Below are 25702 nucleotides of genomic sequence, written 5' to 3' on the forward strand. Positions count from 1 at the left end.
TCCTTTATTTTCCAACCCTCAAAAGTCTATAAAAAAATCAATATCAAATAAAATATAATTTCATTATTCATACAAGCTCCTTATCATATTAATATCATCCTTCAATCTCTCTTATTGACTTAAGATTTTCACACTTTCAAAATCTTATATTGAGTTTTTCTTTTCTTATATAAATAAAATGCAGACTTACATTTATAACCATGTGAATTCAGATAACTAGTGTTCTTTTAAAGTTATGAAAATAAAGAGATGAAATATTCTTCTTATGTGCATAAGGAAATATTAACTTTTAATTTTACAAAGTTTATGCAGTAGAAAGAAATGTTTAACTAACTTTCAGTTTTACAAAGTTCCTACAATAGAAAAAAAATTGTTTAACATGTTAAACATATGGGGGTATTTTTAATTTTAAGTTGCGAATGAAAAAACAACTGATTTTAAGTAAAGCAAGAGATATTTGTAATTGTCGAACTATTAAGATTTTGAATTTGGTGAATGGCTAAGAAATATCGATAAAACACAAATAATTTTTAAGTTAGGAAAATTCAATAAACTTTGGGATTTAGTAAATAAAAAATTGGACTAAATATATGGAATATTTTAAAGGAAAGGGTGATTAGACCCATACAAATACACACCCTTCTTCTGTATTCTGAGAAAAGAGAATGAATATCGTAAGATTCAAGCAATAGTCTTTTCTGCGCCATCGCTCTCGATCCATCCTTGAACGATCTTGCGTTTTATTCACAACATACTTCCAACTCATAACCATAACGGGTCATCAATTTCTTCTTTCTTTTCCTATTTTTTTCCAATTCAATTGCGTTTCAGTCATTGTTTTTTTCAATATCGTTCTTTTGTTTGTTTCAATTTGCGGTTTTTATTGTCTGAACGCCGAGTGATTGATACAGAGGGTGGATCTACATCAAAGCCCCTCTATTTCTTCGGAATTCTGATTGGTATTTTAATTTGGGGTTTGTAGTTCTGTTTCTGAGGAAGCTTTAGTTCGAGATTAATGAAAATTTAATTGCTTTTCTTTTTTATGTTTTTGGCGTGAGGTTTTGCCCTTGGATGATTGTGAAAATTTTTGTTATACTCTCGAATTATGTATTCAAATGTGTTTGTTACCCTTAATTTTCCATGTGTTTGGATGTGTTGGAATCTGAACTGGCCTGTTGCTTGTGTGTCTTGTGCGTATAGCTGTGAACTAGGTTTTGCCTATCTTTCTGTTGTTGAAAAGAAAATTGAAGTCTTTTTGTTTTGTCTTTGGGGCTGTTTGTTTTAGGTGGTAGCAATGTCGACTCCTGCGAGGAAGAGGCTCATGAGAGATTTCAAAAGGCTGCAGCAAGACCCACCTGCAGGAATCAGTGGTGCCCCTCAGGATAACAACATTATGCTGTGGAATGCTGTCATATTTGGGTGAGTTGAATTGTATAAAGGTTCTCTGTGCTGTTTATTTGTCTGATATAGTCACTTTGTTTTATTTCATTTTTTCCTCCACTTTGTTTAAGTATGGTGGATAAGAAATTTCTACTTTCTTGTCTGCTTTGGATTGCAGTCCTGATGATACTCCGTGGGATGGAGGTGAGTTTGTCCTTTTACCACGACTCCTATATTCGAACAATCTTGATACATGTGTCAATTCAGTTATTTAGCCGTCTTGTACATTGTATGCAGCGTTATTGGTTCTGTAATGTTAGATGAGGTTGCCTGTACCATGGCTCCATTCTTCTAACAATTTTATTGTTGCATTTTTTCCATTTGGTTTCTGATACGGTAGTATTAATATCATCTGTCTATTACATTGTTTTAAATTAGCTTAACATTCTTTTTTTATATTTGCTTATATTTCTGCCAGAGGTGATGACATAGAGGAATAAGACATTTGTTGTTATGTTATGTTAGAGATTGCATTTACATTTGCAAGGGAAAAATATTTTGTTAGATCATTGAGCTAAACCATTATTTACTCGTGAAGCTGTATTATGATTTGGAAAAGTTAAATGGAAATTGGGTGCTCATAGTCATAGATAATCTTAACTTTATCACAATAATGTCTACATATTTTTGAGTTATTCAGGCACGTTTAAGTTGACTCTCCAGTTTACTGAGGATTATCCTAACAAGCCACCAACTGTAAGATTTGTGTCACGGATGTTTCATCCAAACAGTAAGTTTTAGGTTGAAAAGATTCTTCTTCCATAAATTACCTATCTAGCTGCTAATGCCATTTCTTTTTCTCTGGAAAGTTTATGCGGATGGAAGCATTTGTTTGGATATATTACAAAATCAATGGAGTCCCATATATGATGTAGCTGCTATACTCACTTCAATCCAGGTATTATCTTATGTAGTATAGTGACAATTCTGCATTTTTTTCATATCATTGTTAGTATATTACAGAACCAATATATCAAGCACATATATTTACATAATTTAACTCTAAACTTGAGGTTTGGTCTTGTTTGCCTTGACGTATGCATTGCCACACCAACATTTCGAACAAATTAATGCAAGATCCTGCGGCTCTTCTTGAATTACTTATGGTTTTTCCTTTATGAACGAGCTATCTACTAGGAATCACTTTTTTGTAGTAAAACGTCCCTTGCTGTTTTCTGATTCACGTTTTGATTCACTTGTAATGTTAACTTTTTCCCTTTCCTTTTTCACCATTCATTTCTTATTTTAATAGAGTGTGGAGTTGCTATTCTGGACATGATGAATATTCTAAAAGAATATCATTTTCTTGTTTTATTTACAAATCTTGAGGCTCTTTGTTGATTTAGTAGCTCTCAATTTTTACTGATTATTATATTTGTCTGTCAGTCCTTTCATATCGCAGCTCAATATTTGATCTCATTGCTATCACTTGTAGTGTAATTTCAGAATTTTAAGCCCTGAAATGTGCAAAACTTTGTAATGAAACGGTTCTGTTTTATTAGTTCCCTTGTTTGTGGGGATGAGGGCTTGTAAGAATATTTTTCAAGTCTGACCTGCTAAGAAACTGCATTTTGTTCAGATATGATGTATTCTTCACATTCTTTTCCTTTGATGCATATTCTATTTAGAAGGATTTCGGATCCTTCTGTTTGTGGTGGACTTATCTTAACTTTTCTCATAAAAATTACAGAACGGAAGATATAAAATAGAAGTTTGTTATATATATTTTTTTATGTATTTTAGTTTTTATTTTTGTTTTGGGGGTGTGGGGTTCCTTTTGACAATGGGAACTGAACCTGGTATGGGTGCTTCCTGGTAAATTGTGTGCTACTATCACTGTTGCAGATCATTGTTGGCAGTTGTATCAGTTGTTTGACTTGTAATTTTTGTTTTTAAATCCAGCATATTGAATATCTTTGGTACGCACCATGCCCCAATGTTTCCCTCTGATAGGATCATGATAGGGCCTATATCAGAGGAATATTAGGAAATAAGGCCTAGCAGGGCCATCTAATTACAGTTAGTAAGGAAAGGTTTCTATAGAGTTGGTGACATATCATTAGTTGTGCGGTCTGCTTAAACAGTCGGGGTGGATCATCAGTTAGTTAATTGATTATAGTCTGATAAAACTGAGTTTGTGAAAGGAGCAACTCTTTGACACGGGAAAACCTTTGAAAGTAGATTCCTCTCCTTTTTCTATGCAGATTTCATTTTCTAATAACAGTCATTATCTTCAATTCTACTCTATTCTTTTTCCGGGTTTGTATCAGATCATGGTATGAGATGCTCTTGTTGCTACGTGCGCATCATTTTTTTATTTATTATTATTACCCATCAAGTGTATTTTATTAATAGATTGGTACAAGGGGTACCCTCTGAAAACATAAGAATCAAGGGTAGAGAAAGTCTGTAGGTGAAGCCTATACAGAACACATCCATTCTTCACACTGCATATGCAAAAACTACTTATTAAGGATGTGATAATGTTGTAAATTATTGTTTTCCATTCTGATGTAATCTGGCTGTGATATCTTATATTCCAGGGTGGTTGAGAAGTGATTTTGCATGACTAAATTTCTATCCTCATGATTCCACTCCTTTGACATCCTTGCTATGTATTATTCAGCATGTTAATAAATATATTCTGAAAGCTAATTTTACTTTGGCAGTCATTGCTTTGTGATCCCAACGCAAATTCTCCTGCAAACTCAGAAGCAGCTCGAATGTTTAGTGAGAACAAGCGCGAGTACAATAGAAGAGTGAGAGAAATTGTGGAGCAAAGTTGGACAGCTGACTAAGCTGACCATATGCTTGTGGACTTATATGAATTGGTTTGCACTGCTACCTATAAGAAATACAATGTGCCAACTTACTTAATTTAAGTCGTATTCCTGTCTGTTTTGGATGTTAGGATCATCTTTTCTTTAATCAATTGTAGTTTATGCATTTTCCATGTCAGTTTATGTATTATAGAATTCTGTCAATCTGCATCGGATTATTGTCTACACGGTTCAATGTATAAGTTGTAGTTTTCTGAATTGGTTATGTCCCAATTTGTTATTAAAACTAGCTTCAGTTTGTATGATTTTCTTGTCACATTGTATGTGTTGGATTTTGCTTTCAACCTTCCTTTTACAATATAAAAAAGTCATATAAAAGAAATTGTACAATATAAAAGTCATATACTTATGCAATAATTATATTTTAACTAATCATCATAACTTTTACTATTTTCCAACCCTTCAATTTTGTGTTATCTTATATTCACATATAACATGATATTGCAAACTGATAAATTGCAAATATACACAAAATAAGATAAGGTAGTGTAAATTTAAATCATACTAATAAAATTTTAACATTAATCAATATAAATCATTCATTCTTTTAGCATTTCAGACATCATACTTAATGATTAATAACATAAAGAATATCTCACGTACAAAGGTCCTTGTGGTTCTTTCATGTATCAATATCTATTTAACATTATTTTTGACGAATTAATGTATTGAGTAGAATTTAGATCATGCACTTGTTATACTTATCATGTTTATTAAGAATTATAGTTATATCATGATAGACCTCTACTAAAGAGTATGACAGGATAAATTTTTTATATCTGCGAGATAGTGTTCTTTTCACACCACACATCAAATACAAAAACTTCCTCTAAATCTTAACTAAATATCTTCCTTTACATGAGTCTTATATTTAGTAGAATCATAATAGTCTTACTTCAACTTTGATATCAATATACTTCACTCATCATCAGACATAGTTGTATTATCACCCTAGGAATCATTACTCTCTCATTATATATAATTCATATAAAATCAAAGTAAAATACAACTATTCCAAAGTATATACAATTAGAGTTGTCAAAACGGACCACTTGGTTTAGCACATCATAGGTTGGACACTTAGTGAACTGATCCAACATGACTCACTTATTAGTAAGCTCAAAAAATTTGAGTCTAACTCGACCCACCATAGATTGGTGGGTTAAATGGGTTAGCTCACTTAATTTAAAAAATATATATCTTTTTCCTTTCTTCAATGTAGCATTTTTTTAATATGAAACCAAAATCCAAAAAGTTCAAACCTATTTCAAAAATAAATTATTCATCCCAAAAACTAAATCATAATTCTAAATAATGTCAATCTCTAGTAATTTCTAACTCAAAGACTATAACATCTACCTCAAGCAACTAGATATCCAATTAGATTTATTATATTAACACAAACATAGAATCAAGCAATTACAATTATCATACTTATTACACTTTCATAAACGATTCATTAGATCAAAACATAATTAAAATACTATTTAGACTTAATCTAACTTCCTATACTTGGATAAACGTTCCTAAACTCCAAAATAGGTTCAATCCTCACAAGCTTTACAAACTCTACCTCCCAAAGGTTGTTCTACTTGCATATAGAGAATTCTAATCAACTGTCAAATCACACCATAACAATTCTAACCATATAAAGATTTAACTTGAGCCCTTTAATTTCACACGCAAACAAATTTCTTAAAAATTCCAAAAGAAGGATAACAAATGTACTTATTTTGTTCAAGACTCTGATTCAATAAGATTGTAGACCTCTTAGCCCTATTTCTACAAGTTGTCTTTGATCGTCAAATAGATAAAATACATACTTAAAAAGTTAGAGAAAAGATATAGGAAATTCTGGAAAAAGTCTTTAGAGAAACAATGATTTGTTATAAAAGAAAATTTAATTAACATCAAATCTATTTATAATTGAACTTTTTATAAATAAAATAATTAAGTATTATTAAACCACTAATATTCTTAAACTACTTTCTAGGTTCTTAAAATGATAAGAGAAGTGACAAAAAAAATTAGAGAGTGAAATGTTTTTTAAAGCATTTACACACAAATCTTGCTTCATTATGTGGAAAGCTTTGAACATTGTGCTATGTTTTTTAACACATTTTCCTTGCCTTTCTTGCCTTTCCATCGTTCCAGGCCGAGACTTGGTGATATTTTTCTTCAAGTGGATGGTTTAGTTGAGGTAAAAGAGGGAAGGAGAGAAAGAGAAAAGGAAAGAAGGAACGAAAACACTAATCAAAACACTATTCCAAAATTCTATCATCTTCAAAATCAACGCTTCAACCTATAAAATCCGGTAGTATGGTTTGGTCGTGTAGAGGGCAATACTGAAGAGAAAACTTTTCTAGAATAATCAAGAACTTAAGGAACCAAGCATAAACCATAGTTGATAGATCAAAATCGCGCAATAGTCAACAAAAAATAAATAAATTATATGACAGCCAAATAATCATATTGATGTTAGGTTAATTTGTTAATTATCTATAACTGGATAATATTGTTGTTAGATAGAACAACATACCGAATGGTGATAGTGTGTGAACGTGAAGTTTAAGTGATGAGCCTCCAGTGGTAATGGTATTTTGAAGACAGTTTTGATCCATGTTTCTGAACTCCATATGGTTATCGAGGTGATCGAGAATCAAAGGTGCAGGTAGAATTTAATCATTTTATTCAAACTATCATTGAAAAAGACTGTACAGTCTATTGTAGTTATTATAAAGATTACAGGGGAGGGATAAATTTAGAGTCAGAAAGAACTAAACAATAGAAATAAATTGACCAATGAATTTCATGTACAAATAAATTTCTTTATATATTTATAATTATAATACAAATAAAGCCATTGTCAAATCAATAACTGCTTTTTGACAGGAAATAACCAAGAAAAAATAAAGAACTCAATTTGTAAGAGCTATAGCTACAAATATAACGACGGATAGCTTATGTCCTTTCTTTAGTTTTCATTGCATTTCCATCTAGAAGTTGGAACACATGTTAGATAGTGACACCAATGGCAGTGATCATATCCACTCTCACCTCGAAATAGCATCACTAGAGCAATAGATAACCTATCATTCAACAAATAAATTCAATATGATTAGAGAACATCTACATTGCTGTGATAACAATAGAAATGCATGAGCTGAGACAGACTAAAGTACTCAGTATTGGATGATGTGGAGAGGAATATGCAAACAAAGTTTTTAATTTCCTAACAGGCCATGAGAACAGAATCTCTAAAGATCAAATTAAGATTTAGTATAATCTCATGTAGCAAACTAATAATTTCTTCTCATATACCAAAACCAGCTGAATTATGAATCATGACAGTATTTTATTTGAGTTATGGTTATGAGGATTCAAGAAATGAACTCACCCAACAATCAGTAAAATAAGAGAGACAATCCATAGAACATATTGGTAAGGCTTGTATTTTGACTTGAGGCGAACACCGGCTGGGAAACGTCGCTGTTCTAACCACCCAAATTGAGGGCGGAGCAGCAAAACAAAACCAAGGAGAAATCCTGTGAGGAATCCCCCAATATGAGCAAAGTTATCAACGTGGGGCAACATTCCAATGGCAAGATTGATGACAATAATAAACAGCAGTGTGAACAAAGCAGCTGCCTGCAAAATGCACAGAGAGGGTTAGGAACTTAGAATTATCATCTGAAATATACTATCCAAGTATTTCCCATATGTGCAAGTCAATAAGTCTAATTGATGGAAAGAAAAATAAAATACTCAGAAGACCATAACTAAAAGGGGTATTCACGAATTCAGTTTTGAAGAGGGTACATAAAATTAACCTATCAAGATTCATGATGACGCACACAGGAAGTCGTCAAAAGCTTCCATAACAAGCGTACTGAATAAAGAAATAGGATGGGAACTGATAACTACTCACCTTATTAGTATAAATACTCCAGTTTGTGATGAGTTCTGAAAGCATTGCTCCAAGAAGTCCAAAAAGAGCACCAGAAGCACCAACAGATATGTTGTTTCTAATGAATAGAGAAGATAGTACACTCCCGCCGAATCCAGACAATAAGTAAATGATTCCTATCCTCACTGTCAACATTTTCACAAACGTGAGGCCACAACCATTCGAAGGTAAAACTTGAAGAACACAAAAGAAGAACACTTCCAAATGAGGGACCATGCTACTCCGTATGTCTTTGTTCAAAATTTTGAGTATAATTCAAACTATAACCTGGAAAAGAGAAACATACCAAACCCAAATTGTTGTTCAAGGCGAATGCCAATGAAGACCAGACTCAACATGTTTGCAGCCAAATGAACAATTCCTGCATGCAACCAAATGCAAGTGACAAGTCTCCATCCTTCATGCTGATTCACAACGTCATCCCACCGAAGTGCTCCCATCTTAGATAAGCTTAAAAAATGAAGCAAAAAATTAATCAGTAAATATCTCTATACCACCATACTTGCCAAGAGTTGGGGCAAAAAACTTCAATTTAAACAAATGAAAAAAGCCAGTCATCATGGCCGAAAAATAGATGTCATTACTTCAATTATTTTATTAATTATTTAGCACCAAAGAGTTGAAGGATAAAAATGATTTAGATTATCACTAGCAAAGCAAGCATCCAGAACTGTAAAAAATGAGAAATAAAAATTTGCGATTATATAATAAAAGACAGAAAATTCATCTATTAATTTAATTCAGGGTAATATGCGTGTTAGGACTCGGTTTTTTTTTTTTTTCAAAATTTGTCTTAGTTTTTTTGTCCTTCTATTTTAGATAATGGATGAATTTTGTCCCTCATCCAAATATCTAAATTTTGAAGAGTAAAAATTTACTGTTTATAACAAAATACAATGCTTATACCTATAACAAGAACAAAGATCAACTTTGACCCCAAAAAAAGGAGGTCCTAAAACGCATTCTACCTATCTGAATTTCCTTTATCAAAAATAAATTTTGACTTCTGTAAGATCAAACTTGACCACAAAGACAACAGTTCAAAATTCATGCCAGCAGAACTAAACCCAAACACAACAACACAAGTAGATCACAAAAACCCCACACCCAATTCATGAAACAAAGCAAATTTCAGCACCCAACAAACCGAAACACAGCAAATTTCAGCACCCAACAAACCGAAACAAAGCAAATTTCAGAACCCAACAAACCGAAACAAATCCAGCATCAACAAGAAAAAATAAAGTTAAACCAACGAAAAAAAACAATGGATTATCGAGCTCATACGTAGATGAAGAAGGGCCAAACAAGGGATTCTCCCTAAGTGGTTGAAAGGAGAAGCGGCCCAGAAACGTGGCGACACAGTCCCCTTCAAAGGCGAGATTATTCCTGGGACAATCGTTGACATACATGGCCACAACGAAGACAACAACGTTAACCGCCACAAAAAGCGGCACGAGCCAAGAGGTCCAGTGAACTTCTGGATCGAAAACATAGTTAGTGGGAGCGGCGGAATAGGTGGTGGCGTTCTTGGTGGCTCCTCCACTCTCTAGATCTCTCCTGGCAGACGACATCGTTTTGGTCTGGAATTCTTGACTCAGGGAATGACGCGTTTACTTTGGAAGTCTGAAATTCTTAATGTTTCTACGCGAAATCTTTAGAAGTCTTAAATCTGAGTGAAGAGAGAGAGGAAAGTGAGTGGAAGGGACCCATCAACCAGTTGTGGAAATATACGTTTCATTTCAGGTTTCCAACTAACACCTTCTCCATCCGTAAAACTTTTTTATTTTTTTTGTTATTTTTTCAACAAAAATTCATTCTTCTTCAACTAACACTTTCCTGTTAAATGGCTTGTGGACGGCATTATAAATTTAAAATCTAAAAATTCTTGATTCAATTTTCTTGATATCAACTGAATTATGCTTTCGATGTTATATAAGATTGTAAATCGTAAAAATAGAAAAAAGAAATTCTTGTTAGGTTATTTTTTCAAAGAAAAAATTTAGAAAACTTCAAATGGTAGGATACATAAAAAGTATGTTAAGATTTTATATTATGATTTTAAATACATTAAAATCAGCTGTTCTTATAAAATCTGGATTGTGGATGCTACAAAACTTAAGTAATGGCTTGAATGTTTTTATGATTAGAATTAAATCTTTTGTTGTTTTGATGAGAAAAATTTATGATTAAAAACTCTCCCATTCTTAGTAAAAGAGTTTGTAGATGAAAGGGAATATAATAGTATATAATAAAGAAATACCATACAAATTTAAAAGGTTTTTAGGTCTTATGATATTTGTTATAAAATAAAAGATGATAAAACTTATAACATATAATTATCATCATAATAATGATAATATCACATTATAATATAATAATTACATAATCATATATTATGTTGATATATAGTATAAAAGAATATTTATTACATAATAAAAAATTATCAAGATTTAATTATATATATGGTAATTGTATGCTAAATAGACTTCATTGGTCATGTTTTTAGATAAATTTGTTGGGCTGAGTAGGTATACAAATTTTTCCAAGTTTTTGATTAGGATGTGGATTGAAATTGTTGCATTTAAGTTACACCTAATAGTCTTACATCATTTAGGAGCTGAGGTTAGTGACATTATAAACATCTCTTAGTCCTTCCATTTTCAAAAATGTCTTTTAAGAACAAAATCATGAAAGAGTTTCAAACTCCAAAGAGGACAATACCTTAGATGTGGTGATTGATACTAACAATGTTATCTTGGCGAACTTGAGATCGAAATATTGGGAAACGTTTTTTACTACACTTAATAGTCAAGAGACCATGAGCACTTTAATACGTATTCCTCCTTTCACCTTCTGAAGTGTTTTTAAAAATAAAATTGTGTGGAAGTTCTAAATTCTAAAGTACACAATACTTTGAATGCAATTATTAACCATAACAATGTCACTCAACGAATTTGAATCAAAACATTGATGTCGTTTGTAGGGATGAAAACTTCCCTTAGCCCTCAATTGAGGGACTTGTTCTCATACACTTAATAATCCCACATCACTAAGCCCCTGTTCACTTGAATGGATTTAAGGGAAAGTAATTGAATGGATTTGAGAGGATTTGAAAGTAAATTTTTTGTTGTTTATTTGAGTGAATTTTGAAGGTAAGTGAGAGTGGATTTAGAAGTAAAGTTTGTGAGAGAAAAACCGAACACTCCAGTGAACACTCCACATCATCTTCTCACACCCAAAAGGTGATCATCGCAAGAGAAAAACCGAACGGGAATATGGACAAAACAGGAAATAAGGGTAAGCTAATGTAATTTAATTGTGCAAACATACATACATTTTGTACAATTATAACTAATGCAAAACCAAACACTACAACATACCACAACAATTACAAATAAACATATACAACTGAAAACTATACTTTATGCATAAACCAAACACCTGACTTGACCATCCGGATTGTATGAATATGTAGTTGTAGTAACTGAAAAACCATCAGCTATCACCCGAGGTTAGTCCGTTATAACTCACCCAAGAACCTATGGGCTAGGACCTCTTGCCATTCTCACACAATGTCTTACCCATCTCTACTTTAGAATTGGTAATCATCAGAATATCAAGATGAACTCCGTAAATTTCATTATCCATATTCATACTATAACACCACTTTGATACACTTTTCACTATGCACTCGAGTGGTGTAGTAACTGGAAAACCATCAGCTGTCACTCGAGGTTAGTCCGTTATAACTCACCCAAGAACCTATGGGCTAGGACCTCCTGCCATTCTCACACAATGTTTTACCCATCTCTACTTGAGAATTGGTAATCATCAGAATATCAGGATGAACTCCGTGAATTTCACTATCCATATTCATACTATAACACCACTTTGATACACTTTTCACTGAGACATTCCTCTTAGGAATTCTCTTCCATATTACTTGAAACATATGCTTTGTTGAAATATCAATACAATTTTCCATGCTCAGTAGATCAATACAACTATCTCAACCCATCAAAGTCAAACAGCGATAATAGCATTTAAAGACCCAAATATTCGTTCATAGAAGAAAACCGAACGTCAGCAACACAAACTCTGAGTACGACCGACCGAAAAAGATAAACATAACCTATGAACAAGACCGGACGGGAGAACACTCCTCATATGTGAACATGACCAAACGGTCATGTAAAGAGTAAAACTCAAACATGAGCCAAACGTCTTTGAAGTTGAACGTTAGAACAACCGAATTCTAAAGCTAAAACCGAACACTTGATATTTAGAACGAACGCTATTGTCTTAGATCGAACGCCATTGACTTAGGATGAACACTATTGGCTCAAATCGAACACTATTGAAATAAGATACAAGAACAAGACTGAGTACTACTTCTGAGACCGAGTGCTAGTAACGAACCGAGCCAAGACAGTACATGACCGAGCGGTCAATAACAATTAAAACCTATGATAGACTGAACGTTGTTCACACTCAAATGTTATGTCTAGACCGACTGTTATATTCACCCGAATATCAATACAAGACCGATCGGTCATTAACTAAGGATCCATAAAAGTAGAACTCAGTTAAGACCGAGCACCAAATACAAACCGAGTACTATTAATAACGAACGCTAAACCTATTACGACTAATAACAAATGATAATACCCACCCTAAGACTATCGAGATAAAAAATGAATACTTTTAAAACTGAACGTAAATATTAAACCGAACAACACTTAACCAGATTATCACTACAGAACCTAATACTGCTAAGCCCGATTACATGACCAGATCGAGCGTTCTATACTGATCGCTCGATTTTCTACAAAACTTGCAGAACTTCTCCACCACTTCACAGATTTCGTCCAAACACATAATATTGCATATAATTCAATCAAACATATAATTGTTCATACATGCAAACGTTCAAACAGAGATTCCAAACACAACCACAAAAAAACATAATTAAATTACTAGCTTCCCTTACAGTACAGAAACTTGCTCACCACCAAAAGTCTTAGAAACCTAAGGTTCACTGATTTGTGAAAATAGACCAACCACAAGACCAGAAATGTTATCAGAATTTAATAGAAAGAGGTAATAAACTCATGCAATAAGAAACTTGGTTTGCATGTGCCGGAAAACAAACGTTCTAAGAAGAGGATGAACTTACTAGCTCAAAACAACAACTTGATCGGTGCAAAGTGAAGCCTTTAACATATGTTTATACAAGGATGAAATTGTATTTATACCAAAAATACAATTTATTTGTTATAAAAATAAAAATTAAATATTTAGCTTTGTAATTAAAAAAACTAAAAAAAAAGAATTAATCTGTACTTTGCTTAGCTGCCTACCAGCACAAATATATGTTTAGCCATTCATGCAAAGAAAGAGAATACAATGTGTAATTATAGAAAAGTTGTAGGACATTTAAGTAAAAACACTTAATATTTACATTAATTCTTCGCAAATAAGCTCCATCGCACTTGGAAGTGCGGATGAAGGGTATCGCAATCAGAGATGCGGCTGATGAGAGCTGTACTAGGAAGTGCGGATGGTGATCACCGCAGTTGGAGTTGCGGTTTGCGTTCGCCGCACTTGGAGCTCCGTTTTGTATTAGCCGTAGTTGGATCTGCGTTTAGGGGCACCGCAGTTAGATATGCGTTTAAGGGCAGCCGCACCACAGTTGAATATGCGTTTAGGGGCAGCTATAGTTGGATCTGCCTAGGGATTTTTAATTGCTTTCCTTTTTGCTTTATTATGTTGTTATATTAATTTTATGTGACATATAAAAATTAAAAACTTAATAACAAATAAAAAAGTTTCATAAATAAATATTAACTACTACATAAAAAATAGGGTTAAATATGTTTTTAGTCCCTGAACTATCAAGCGATTTTGGTTTTAGTCCCTACTCAGAACTTTGATGGTTTTTAGTCCTTATTGTTTTGAAACTCTGAGTAATAGTCCTTAAAATTGGACGGTGTTAAGTTTCAGTGGATGTGGCAAACGGCGTTGCCACGTGATCACTGATATACTCTATTCTCTGTCTGCCACGTTGGATGTTTGAGTGTTTGAACTGATTAATTAAGTTGATTAATTACGTTTTGAAATTGTTCTTGCTTCATTCGAATCTTTTGTTCCTTCGAATCACACTCTCTTTTGGTTCGCTTTGGCAGATTGAAAATTACCATGTTCAACTCGAAGAAATGAAGAGCATGAGCAGGCAGGAATACTTGCACATTTACGAAGGTACACATCGAATAATTAACAATTATGTGGGTAAAAGCTACCAATTATTATGTGATAATCATGATGACAGAATATTTATTTGCTTTGCAGAAAAAGCAGTGGATTTTCTAGGGGTGCTTCAATATACCGAGGGGTCACAAGGTTCGTGTGGTTCTCTTGAACCCTATATCTGATTTAATTTTGTTGGAACAATCGGTACCGTTATAGAGTCGCGCAGCGGAATAAAATATTCGGAAAGCGTGTTACGGTCACAAATCAAGTTTAATGGTCCATTTTAGAAAAACAATTTTCTTAGAGAAAATTTATCAAACAGTTGATATGCGTAAAAGATAAAGAGTGTAGGGAATAGAAAATCACACAAGCAATTTTTATCCTGGTTTGATTCAAAAGAATCTACGTCCAGTCGTTAATCACTATAAATAGTGATTAACCTTTTTCACTAAAAAGTTATTTAACAGATTACAAGAAATAGTGAATAAAGCAAATAAATAAACCTTCCTTCGACGAACGAACCGGAAGAAGAACACTCTGCCAACTCGAAGAGAACCGCTCCGACTATCGACAAACGAAACACGAGCTTCTCCTATTCACGAGACCAGGCAAAGCACCTTGCTAACTCGAAGAGAGCTTGCTCCGACTATCGACACACGACACGCGAGCCTCTCCTATTCACGAGACCAAGCAAGGGAACTTGAACTATAGCTTCTGAGAACTTCCTCTGACAAACAGTATTCTGCAAGAGCTTCTGTTCAACAACGTTACCTTCTGATTTCTCCAAATCAAAATATATAGCCAAGTACACTGAATGCCAAAGGACAGCTCCCAACTGCCATGAATAATCGATTATTGTAAGTGATAATCGATTATTCAAGTCCGTTACAGGTTTTCAAAAATGTGATAATCGATTATATGAAGTGATAATCGATTATTCAAGTATGACTTGTGATAATCGATTATTGCTTAATCATAATCGATTATTGCAGGTTAAAAATGCAAGTTTTACAAGGTTTACAAGAATTTCCTACTACATTTAATTTCTACAACTTGCTTTTAACTAATTCTAATATCTTCTTCAACTAAAACTTCTTGTAGCATCATCAAAACAAATTTCTTCAAGATTTACCAATACTCCTTATTGGTAACAATCTCCCCCTTTTTGATGATGATCAAAAATTCAATTTTAAAAGCAAGTTTGGCTTACCTGCAAAACATACAAGCTAACAAACAACAACAAGGTTAGCACTACCTGTAATAATTTATACTTCTCCCCTTGTATTATTCTTCTCCCCCTTTTTGATCAGAAGCAAAAAGTAAAATAATGGAAAAACTCCCCCTCAAATTTTTCCCCCCCTCAACAAAAGAATTGATGCATTTCAAAACATAAATAAAATTGAAATTTCATAACATGAAAGAGCATAATACCTCATATATCTTCCCCTGAATGTAATAATCCCCTTTTAAAAACAGACTCCAAAAAAAATAAAAAAATAAAACAAAAGTTTTTTTTTTTTTTTTTTTTTTTTTTTTTTTTTTTTTACGAAAACTTAAGATAATCGATTATTACTTTAAATAATCGATTATGTGAAAGCCAAATTGTCAAAATCCAAATTTTTGAGGACGAGATAATCGATTATTACTTTTGGTAATCGATTATTTACGTTAATTTCCGAAAAACACAAATTTGGGCCAAATTTTCAACTTTAAGACACATCTAACATTCATAAATTATTTCAAGGCTCTTAAAAAATACCAGGATACCATAGAGTCTTCTAAGGCTCTTAAAAAATACCAGGATACCATAGAGTCTTCTTTTCCTTTTGAAAAATTAACATGCAAAGCAAAACAATAGAGTTTTGGTCCCCATAATCTCATTTGGGTCCTTTGAGGTTAGAGACAATTTACTTTATAACAGGAATCCAAGCATATTTTCCATTTGGAACATCAAATGTTTAATTCTACATTTGTTAGAAGTGTGCCCCTTTTTCATACAATAAAAGCATGTGACAACATTTGGATTTCTATAAGACACAGTTCCTTTTTCAACCCATACCCTACGGGTTCTTTTAATTTGGTTCTTACTTTTAAAAACACTTTTGTTTTTATAAACCTTTCTAACAGTTATAGGCATTTCAACATTATTATTTCCAGTTGCAACTTCAAGAAGATTTTCAAGAATATCAATATCAAGCATATGATTCTTACATGAAAGACATTCAACAGGATTTTCAACATTTGAAGACTCTTTCATTTCCAAGTTGCAAATTTTATTTCTCAAACTTACTTCCTCATCTAATGCCTTCTCATATTTAATTCGCAATTCTTTAAATTCCTTTTCAAATTTTTATGAGCAACATTCAATTTTTCAGATTCATCAAGCAATTCAAGAAAAGCTTTTTGCAAATCAAATTCACTAGATTCATAGCTAGAATTACTTACTTGGCTTCCAGCATCATCAAAATTAGCTGTCAAACACAAGTTTATTTCTTCAACAGAATCACTTGAACTAGAGGTGGTTGATGCATTATCCTCCAAGGCAATGTGAACCTTTTTCTTCTTGTGAATTTTCTTTTCTTTTCTTTCTTTACTTCTTTTGTTGCTTGAACAATAAGCTTTCACATGGCCTCTTTCACCACATCCATAACATTTGAAACTTGAAGAGGAACCTTGATAGTCCTTCTTTTCCTTCAAGATTTTGCTTTCAGATAATTTATCATTGGTCATCAAGCATAGATTTTCTTGCTCATTAGAATCGCTTGAGCTTGAGGAGTTTGATGTAGAGCATGAATTCGAACAAGTCAACTTAGCCACATTCGATACTTCATCATGAGTGACTTTTAAAAATTCCCACATTTCCTGAGCACTTTCATAAACAGAAACTTTGAAAAAATCATCAATGGTTAGTGCAGAAAAAATTATATTCCGAGCCTTAATATCAAATTGGGCTCTTCTATTTTCCTCAATAGTCCAATCAAAATATGATTTTTCAGTCTCTACACCATCAACAGTATTCATAGGAATATAAGGGCCATTTTGTACAGCTTCCCAGATACCTCTATCAATAGATCCCATAAAAATCTCCATTCTAACTTTCCAAAAAGCATAGTTATCACCAGTAAACAATGGAGGTCTGTTAATGGAAGCACCCTCGGCATATACTTGAGTTTGATGACCGGCCATTTTCGAAACAAATTTGAAAAAATATCAAAGCAAGCTCTGATACCAATTGTTGGAACAATCGGTACCGTTATAGAGTCGCGCAGCGGAATAAAATATTCGGAAAGCGTGTTACGGTCACAAATCAAGTTTAATGGTCCATTTTAGAAAAATAATTTTCTTAGAGAAAATTTATCAAACAGTTGATATGCGTAAAAGATAAAGAGTGTAGGGAATAGAAAATCACACAAGCAATTTTTATCCTGGTTCGATTCAAAAGAATCTACGTCCAGTCGTTAATCACTATAAATAGTGATTAACCTTTTTCACTAAAAAGTTATTTAACAGATTACAAGAAATAGTGAATAAAGCAAATAAATAAACCTTCCTTCGACGAACGAACCGGAAGAAGAACACTCTGCCAACTCGAAGAGAACCGCTCCGACTATCGACAAACGAAACACGAGCTTCTCCTATTCACGAGACCAGGCAGAGCACCTTGCTAACTCGAAGAGAGCTTGCTCCGACTATCGACACACGACACGCGAGCCTCTCCTGTTCACGAGACCAAGCAAGGGAACTTGAACTATAGCTTCTGAGAACTTCCTCTGACAAACAGTATTCTGCAAGAGCTTCTGTTCAACAACGTTACCTTCTGATTTCTCCAAATCAAAATATATAGCCAAGTACACTGAATGTCAAAGGACAGCTCCCAACTGCCATGAATAATCGATTATTGTAAGTGATAATCGATTATTCAAGTCCGTTACAGGTTTTCAAAAATGTGATAATCGATTATATGAAGTGATAATCGATTATTCAAGTATGACTTGTGATAATCGATTATTGCTTAATCATAATCGATTATTGCAGGTTAAAAATGCAAGTTTTACAAGGTTTACAAGAATTTCCTACTACATTTAATTTCTACAACTTGCTTTTAACTAATTCTAATATCTTCTTCAACTAAAACTTCTTGTAGCATCATCAAAACAAATTTCTTCAAGATTTACCAATACTCCTTATTGGTAACAAATTTCACCACTAACAAATTACTGGTAATAATTAAAGAGAGAAGAAGAAGATAGAAAGAAAGGCTTAGTGTGGTTTGCCACTCCGGTGCGTATTAAAAATCAAAGCCAACGGATCTACCATCCAACAATGCCAGAATATTTTGCGCTGCATAGGAGAGATGAGAAACTGTCCAGTGGCGAAGAGTTTCCGAGGAAGAGAAAAGCGTGGGGTCGAGTTTGGCTCTGCAGAGAGGGCAGAGAGGGTGCTTGGAGAGCTAGGTGTCAGCGCATTCCACATGGAAGGCGTGGTTGCAACCGGGAACGAGTCGAGCGGGTTGGTCGGTGGCGATGTCGTCGAGGCAAACAGCACATTCGGAGGCCATGAGAAGGTATTTTCCGGTGATGGAGGGAAGCTTTTGGAGCTGCGAGGGGGAGAGGCCGGCGTCGGAGAGTGAAAGTAAATCCCCAATTCAAAAATTTAATTTCACTTGTGAACCCTACGTCTGATTTCAATAAACAACATAATTAATTAACTTAATCTCAGTTCAAACATTGAAACATCCAACGTGGCAGACAGAGAATAGAGCAGATCAGTGATCACATGGCAACGCCGTTTGCCACATCCACTGAAACTTAACACCGTCCAATTTTAAGGACTATTACTCAGAGTTTCAAAACAATAAGGACTAAAAACCATCAAAGTTCTGAGTAGGGACTAAAACCAAAATCGCTTGATAGTTCAGGGACTAAAAACATATTTAACCCTAAAAAATAACACTTAATTAATTAATTAATACATCATAAATAACATAAAATATTTTAAATTAAATCAAAAGTTAAAAAATTAACCTATAACAAAATGTATATAAAAATACAAAATAACATAAAATATATTAAACTAAATACCAAAATAAAAAAATTACTCAAAAATAAATAAAACTTGATTAATACGTATAATATATATAAAAAAACAAATAAAATAGTATAATATATATATAAAAAATCATAACACAATTAAAAAAATATAATATATATAAAAAATCATAACAATAACAGAATATTTAAAAAATCAAAATAATTATTAAAAAGATAACACAGATAAATCACCTAATACAAATAAAACTAAAATATATTAACATAATGAAAAAAATAAAATAAAACAAAACCTAAACTGCATATCCAACTGCATAAAACTAAAATGAATAAAAAAAAAATCTAAACTACAGATCCAACTATGGCTAACACACCCCGCACCTCCAATTGCAGCGATCAACTACTGCACTTCCAAGTAAGAAAAAACACCAGAAGAGAGGAGAAAGAAAAAGATGTAGACTTTTAGATATGAAATGTGGCAATGAAGAGGAAGGGAGGAGAAAAGGGGTGTACGGTTTTGCAAATCTGAGATGCGGCAGAGGAGGAAGGGCTAGTGCTTTTTATTATTCAATAGGGTCAACTTCTTTTAAAACCAAAATATTCTCTTAAAGGACAGGGGTAAAGTTGGAAATATATAAAATAAAAAGAGGTGTAGGCTGAACTTAGTGAGGTGTAGGGAGAATCACTCTCAGGGAGAATCACTCTCAGGATTTCCTTATGTTTGTATTATGTAAATCATCACTCTCAAATACGCACTTATCCATGAAAACGAACACGCATGACCCCGTTTTTACATTTACATGAATAGGAAATTTGTTAAAGTGAACAAAGTCTTATTGATGTGTTTGTTTATATAGATATTATTGTTCATGCGTATTTGGGGAAACAGATTTGCGAGATAAATAACGTTCGTTTTCAAAGATTTCCAAGCCAAGGAAAATGATTCGTAGCTTTGCTCGAATTTGAAGTAACTTATTATGAAATATCAAATTTCCCCTCATGCAGTATGACGAGTTTGGTTTCCATGTTGAAGGTGAAGAGGTTGAAGATGAAGACGTTGAACATGGGGGTTGCAAGTGAAGACAAGTTGAAGATGAAGGTGGAACCGATTCCACTACAAGCGTAACTGTTTTCACTTATAGCTAGAATCGATTCCATCAACCTTGGAGCCACAAAGGAATGCAACATAATAGGTTCCAATTGATGTGTAATTGAATTCTCATCTTTATGCATTGTAAACTATGGGGTGTTCTTATTGAGATAAGAACTAGTGTTGTCAAAACGGACTACCTAACTTGACCCGATTTGACCTACCATGGGTTGTCCACTTAGTGAGTCAACTCAACTCGACTCATTTATTAACGAAGCGAAAAAATTTGAACTCGGTCCGACCCATAGTGGGTTAGTGGGTTAAACGGGTTCACTCATTGGTTCACTTAACTTTTTTTTTCACCATCTTCTTGCAGGATTCTTATAATATGTTACTTTTATCGATCAAATTCAAACAATAATAATTAGACCAATTGATATAAAAAAGGGTTTTGTATAAGCAAAATAAGGGTTTAAGTTGCAATGTTTTTTGTTTCATTGAATAATTAATTAATTTTATTTCATTAAAAAAAGATAGGTGGATTGGTGAGCCAACTTGAGCCGAATAAACCGGGTTCTTAGTGAGCTGTGTCCAAATTGGCTCGTATCAAAATTTTATAATCTTTTCAATCCAACCTGACCTGAACCTATGGTGGGCCGAGTTGACTCATAAATTTCAACTCATTTTAACAATATTAATATAAATCATTTAAATTTTCTTATTAATGGTATTGTTCTTAATTCAATAATTAAGATAAAAAAATGTCTATGTTTTGGTAAGAGTTGTTGAAGAGAGAATTCAACACGAAAAATCTCAGGGTGACTTTCCATTTCTATTTGTTTGAATGGTTGCTCTTGTTAACCTGATAGTTGGATAGTATAGGCATCCTTAATCATATTAGAATTTATTAATTGTGAGATAATGAATATTCAATTTACCTATAAAACAAAAAATTATACGTTAGGACTAAATTATATTCTTAAAAAATAAATTTTTAAATAAACAAATTCTACTTTCTTTAAATAAAATATTATTTTAATTATTTCATTAATTTTTATTTTTTTCCACTACTTAAAATAATGTTTACCAATAACTATGTTATTTATAATTTTTTTTATATTATTATTACCAGTAATTTGGTAATCTTCATTTTCTATTAATTAGAAAAAAATTATCCATTACATTGATAAAATTTTATACAATTTTTTATAAACTTTACTTTCAAATTCATTATCAATCAAGTTCAAATTTCTTTAAGAAAAACAACATACAATTTATTCTCAAATTTCTTTAAATTCATTTACTTATTCTTCTTCAAATCATTTTCTTGAAGTGAATACACCCTAAGTGAATTTTGTAATACTTATATTTAATTAATAAAATGTAGTAATTGAATTAATGAAAAAAATAAACGAATTTAAAAGAGTTCCTTAAGCGTTATCGTTACCAGATATAAGAGTACTTTGTGAAGTTAATTGGTTGGCGTGGGTGGAGGAGACTTGCTTTTGGTGGGCTGTGTTTGTAGTGTCACGTAAGAAAATAATGTTAATATTGGGATACAAGATAGAATTTTGCAATTGTAAGTTAAGAAATGAAAAAAAAATGTTATTACTTACAAAAGAATTGACTTTTCAGATTACGAAATAACATCCTTACTATAATTTTTTTTATCTTCTAGAAATTATAATACTGTTAATTAATTAAAAAATTGTTTTTAATTAAGTTTTAAAAATCATTATAGTGGACAAAAAACTTAAATGTAATTAATTGAGAAAAATAAAACTTAAATGTGATTAAATGATAATGCTAAAAATACGGATTGCTTTTTGAAGAAAACGTACGTAACGAATCAACCATAATGAGTACTGTTTTTTTATTCATAAACCAAAAAGAAATTGTTAAAGGAACGAATTTGAATAAAAATTTATAATGTGAATATGTTATGATTAATTTCAAATAAAAATAGAATAATAATTTTATTTATTTAGCATTCTGAATAATTTTTGTCTGTTTTTAATAATAAAAAATAAATTTACAGGTAAACAATCTTTAACTGAATATGTTTGTGTCTCACTGTTAGAATGCTTGAAGCGACGCGAAAGGTCCAATGAGTCCTTGTCTTTGTCGGGTAGAAGACGTCACGTGACAACCACGAGGTATTAAGATGTTGACAAAACTCTAACTTTATGACGTGTCAATTTTTAGTTGGGTGACAGAAACAGTGGATTGTAGCTGCGGCACACGGTATTTCACACGTGGGGTTGGTATAGTTTCATGTATAGTATTTTATTAATTAATTTTTATTATTTTACAAAATTTACAATTTTCGTTTTTTAATTTTTAATTTTTTTTTGTTAATTTTGATCTATGAATTCTTTAGATAAATTTCATTTCTTAATTATATTAACTTTGTTTAATTTTAAAATTAATATTCCTAACTTATTATTTTGGACATGACAAGTGGAAAGAGAAATATATGATATTTTTTATTTTTTATATTCCATTTACAAGATTAAAAAAAGTACATGACAACTGGACAAAGAAATGTATGATAATTTTATTTATTATACTTCCTTTACAATAATAAAAAAAGGTAAAAGTTGCATAACTTGTGAGATGTAATTCTACACTCATTGAAAGTACTTATGGGATTGTCATTCAATAAGATTAGGGATATCAGCTAATGAGATATCAATTAATACTACTTAAAAGATTCAACAAATAATGAGATATCAGATAAACTTACAAAAAAAAATATAATTTTTAACTTAAATTTTTCAACAATAAATTTATATTTTTTAAATTTTTTTATAATATCAATTATCTATTTTAAATATTTAAAAATTTGAGAATGTTAATAGAAAAAAGAAAGTTTGTGGAAAAAGATTTCCAAATGTTGTGTTCGTTTGGACCGAATATACTTTTTAAGTTATCTGACGAGGAAGGAATCGTGAAATTTATTGGATTTGTTTTTTAAGATTTGAAAGTGAGTGATTAAAACAATTTGAGGAATTAAAACATAAGTGAATCCTCGCATGACAACTTGGATTTGTGATAATTTTCAGTGAAACTACCAAATGCCCCTTATATTTAACCCAATTTATTTCACAAATATTAAAGTTATTTTGATAATATATATTAAATAAATTAATTATTAAACACAAAAATAATAAGATTTTAATAATTAAAAAAATCTATTAATTTAACACAAAAATCTTATCTTAAAATACGAAAAGTTTGGGTAAAAAGGTCCTAAAGTTATACTTTTTTTTACAAAATAAATACTTTAAATAAAAAAATAAATGAATTAAGAAACACAAAAGTTAAAAATAATCAAATATTATTATTTTAATAATTAAAAATATAAAATGTCACATTTAACACGACTATTTCATTAATTTGGTAACGAAATTTTAAACATAGTGATGACATTTGTCCAAAAATAAATGAAAAATAAATTTAAATTAAATGACATGAATATTAATATATATTTATGCTTTTATTAAGATTTTAGGTATGAACTCTTCGACATGTGATAAAATCTAAATGGTTTAAAATATCTTATTGTATTATTGAAGGTTCACATTTAAGTTAGTAAGAGTTTGAATCTTGTGGGTAGGAGAAAATGAGTGAGAGTAAATGTATATTATATTTATAAGTTTTTTGGATTTTAGCTTAGCTAATAAATATGGTAGTGTAGTATTAAATAATATCATTAAAATAAGAATGTATCTCAAATAAATAAGTAATAAAATAATAACATGACACATTAACTTAAACAACCATAATAATATCAAATGTGATATGAGTCATGAATATTTTTCTCAATGTATTTTGGACTAGTTCAAGACTATGAGATTTATTGAACTTTGTTGGACCCTAATCTTTAACACATTTATTGAATCACGTAGGTACAATTTACTTTATATTAACAATTAATTTCACTTTTGGTCATCTAATTTCTTTGGAAAATTCAAATACATTAATAAATTTTCAATTTTTTTTATGTTTTTTGGGTTTTTATTTGAATTTTTTTTGTCATGTGTTAGATCATTGTTGTTGTGACATGTGATGTATTTGTACAGTATCACGTGTTATGTGTTCATACAAAATTACATGTCATTTGTTCATGCAATATTACGTGTTAATGTGAGTCCATGTTTTATATTTATTTTAGTCTCTATATTTTAAATTTTGACTCAATTTAGTCTAATATTTTAAACTTAAGTTAAATATGTAAGTTAAAACTTGTAAATGTATTTGTCACACTAAATTTATAAATAAATCAACAAAAGAAAATGTTTTTTTATTGAAATAGGAATTTTTATTATTAATATAAATAACATTTTAAATTATTAATGTATAATAAGTTTAAAATAGAAATTTTTTATTTTAAATAAAAAGTTTATAAAAATAAAATGAATTTTAATATTAAGGTGAAATGATTTAATGAATAAATTTAAAAAAAAATATTTTAACATGTATAATAAGTGATAATTAAACTTAATTACTAATTTAAAATTGATTTGATTTAAAATTTCAAATGATAAATTAAATACAAGACATGTTAATATCACTCTCAACATGATAAAAAATAAATTAAAAAAAACAAAACAAAAGAAATGAACATACTTTTTGAGTTGACATACCTTAACATTAATATAATTAATATGATCTAAGTTTGATCAATTTTAAAAACTAGAAAATTTGATTTCATAAAATTAAAGGACAAAAATGAAATTAAATCTTATATTAATTTAAGAAATTATTATAATTTAGATTAACAGAAAATAAAATTGGGTTGATGATAATTTTAGGAGAAAAATCACAAGATAAGGGAAAACAAGTCATTTCAGTTTTTTTTCTTATAAACTAAAATATAAAACAATTCATTATTATTTGTTTCATGTGAAGATTTTTAAGAAAACTTGAGATATACTACACTCAATCTTCCTTCTTTTTATAATTTCCTTCATATTTTTATTTACAAATTTAAAATGTTTTTATATTTATTTTTGACTTAATTGACTTTTTTTTAAAGACTCAATGAGACCGAGGTAAATGA

General features: G+C 31.2%; 2 protein-coding genes across 2 annotated transcripts; one reads left to right on the top strand and one right to left on the bottom strand.

Moving 5' to 3' along the window:
* Nucleotides 1-618: 618 nt before the first annotated feature.
* LOC124834772 (ubiquitin-conjugating enzyme E2 2) lies at nucleotides 619-4536 on the top strand. The gene is made up of 6 exons (XM_047309561.2): nucleotides 619-777; nucleotides 1286-1419; nucleotides 1559-1584; nucleotides 2081-2170; nucleotides 2250-2338; nucleotides 4110-4536. Exons 2-6 carry the CDS (start codon nucleotides 1295-1297, stop codon nucleotides 4236-4238), a joined length of 459 nt encoding a protein of 152 aa, XP_047165517.1. The 5' UTR covers nucleotides 619-777; nucleotides 1286-1294; the 3' UTR covers nucleotides 4239-4536.
* Nucleotides 4537-7058: 2522 nt separating this feature from the next.
* On the bottom strand, nucleotides 7059-9957 carry LOC124834775 (RHOMBOID-like protein 2). Its single transcript, XM_047309565.2, has 5 exons — nucleotides 9535-9957; nucleotides 8534-8697; nucleotides 8209-8372; nucleotides 7678-7928; nucleotides 7059-7369 (listed from the first exon to the last, which is right to left on the bottom strand). Exons 1-5 carry the CDS (start codon nucleotides 9819-9821, stop codon nucleotides 7255-7257), a joined length of 981 nt encoding a protein of 326 aa, XP_047165521.2. The 5' UTR covers nucleotides 9822-9957; the 3' UTR covers nucleotides 7059-7254.
* Between the last annotated feature and the right edge of the window lie 15745 nt (nucleotides 9958-25702).

The sequence above is a fragment of the Vigna umbellata genome, chromosome 4 (genome assembly GCF_029865625.1).
Source record: "Vigna umbellata cultivar VRB3 chromosome 4, Vumbellata_1.0, whole genome shotgun sequence".
Lineage (NCBI taxonomy): Eukaryota > Viridiplantae > Streptophyta > Magnoliopsida > Fabales > Fabaceae > Vigna > Vigna umbellata.

What these genes read in the sequence shown, in the direction of transcription:
- LOC124834772 (XM_047309561.2), top strand. Translation starts at nt 1,295, where the DNA reads ATGTCGACTCCTGCGAGGAAGAGGCTCATGAGAGATTTCAAAAGGCTG. An exon ending in TGATACTCCGTGGGATGGAG is followed by an intron (nt 1,585 to 2,080) that starts GTGAGTTTGTCC and finishes TGAGTTATTCAG; the next exon opens with GCACGTTTAAGTTGACTCTC. An exon ending in ACGGATGTTTCATCCAAACA is followed by an intron (nt 2,171 to 2,249) that starts GTAAGTTTTAGG and finishes TTCTCTGGAAAG; the next exon opens with TTTATGCGGATGGAAGCATT.
- LOC124834775 (XM_047309565.2), bottom strand. Translation starts at nt 9,821, where the DNA reads ATGTCGTCTGCCAGGAGAGATCTAGAGAGTGGAGGAGCCACCAAGAAC. An exon ending in GGAGTATTTATACTAATAAG is followed by an intron (nt 7,929 to 8,208) that starts GTGAGTAGTTAT and finishes TGCATTTTGCAG; the next exon opens with GCAGCTGCTTTGTTCACACT. An exon ending in CTTATTTTACTGATTGTTGG is followed by an intron (nt 7,370 to 7,677) that starts GTGAGTTCATTT and finishes GTTGAATGATAG; the next exon opens with GTTATCTATTGCTCTAGTGA.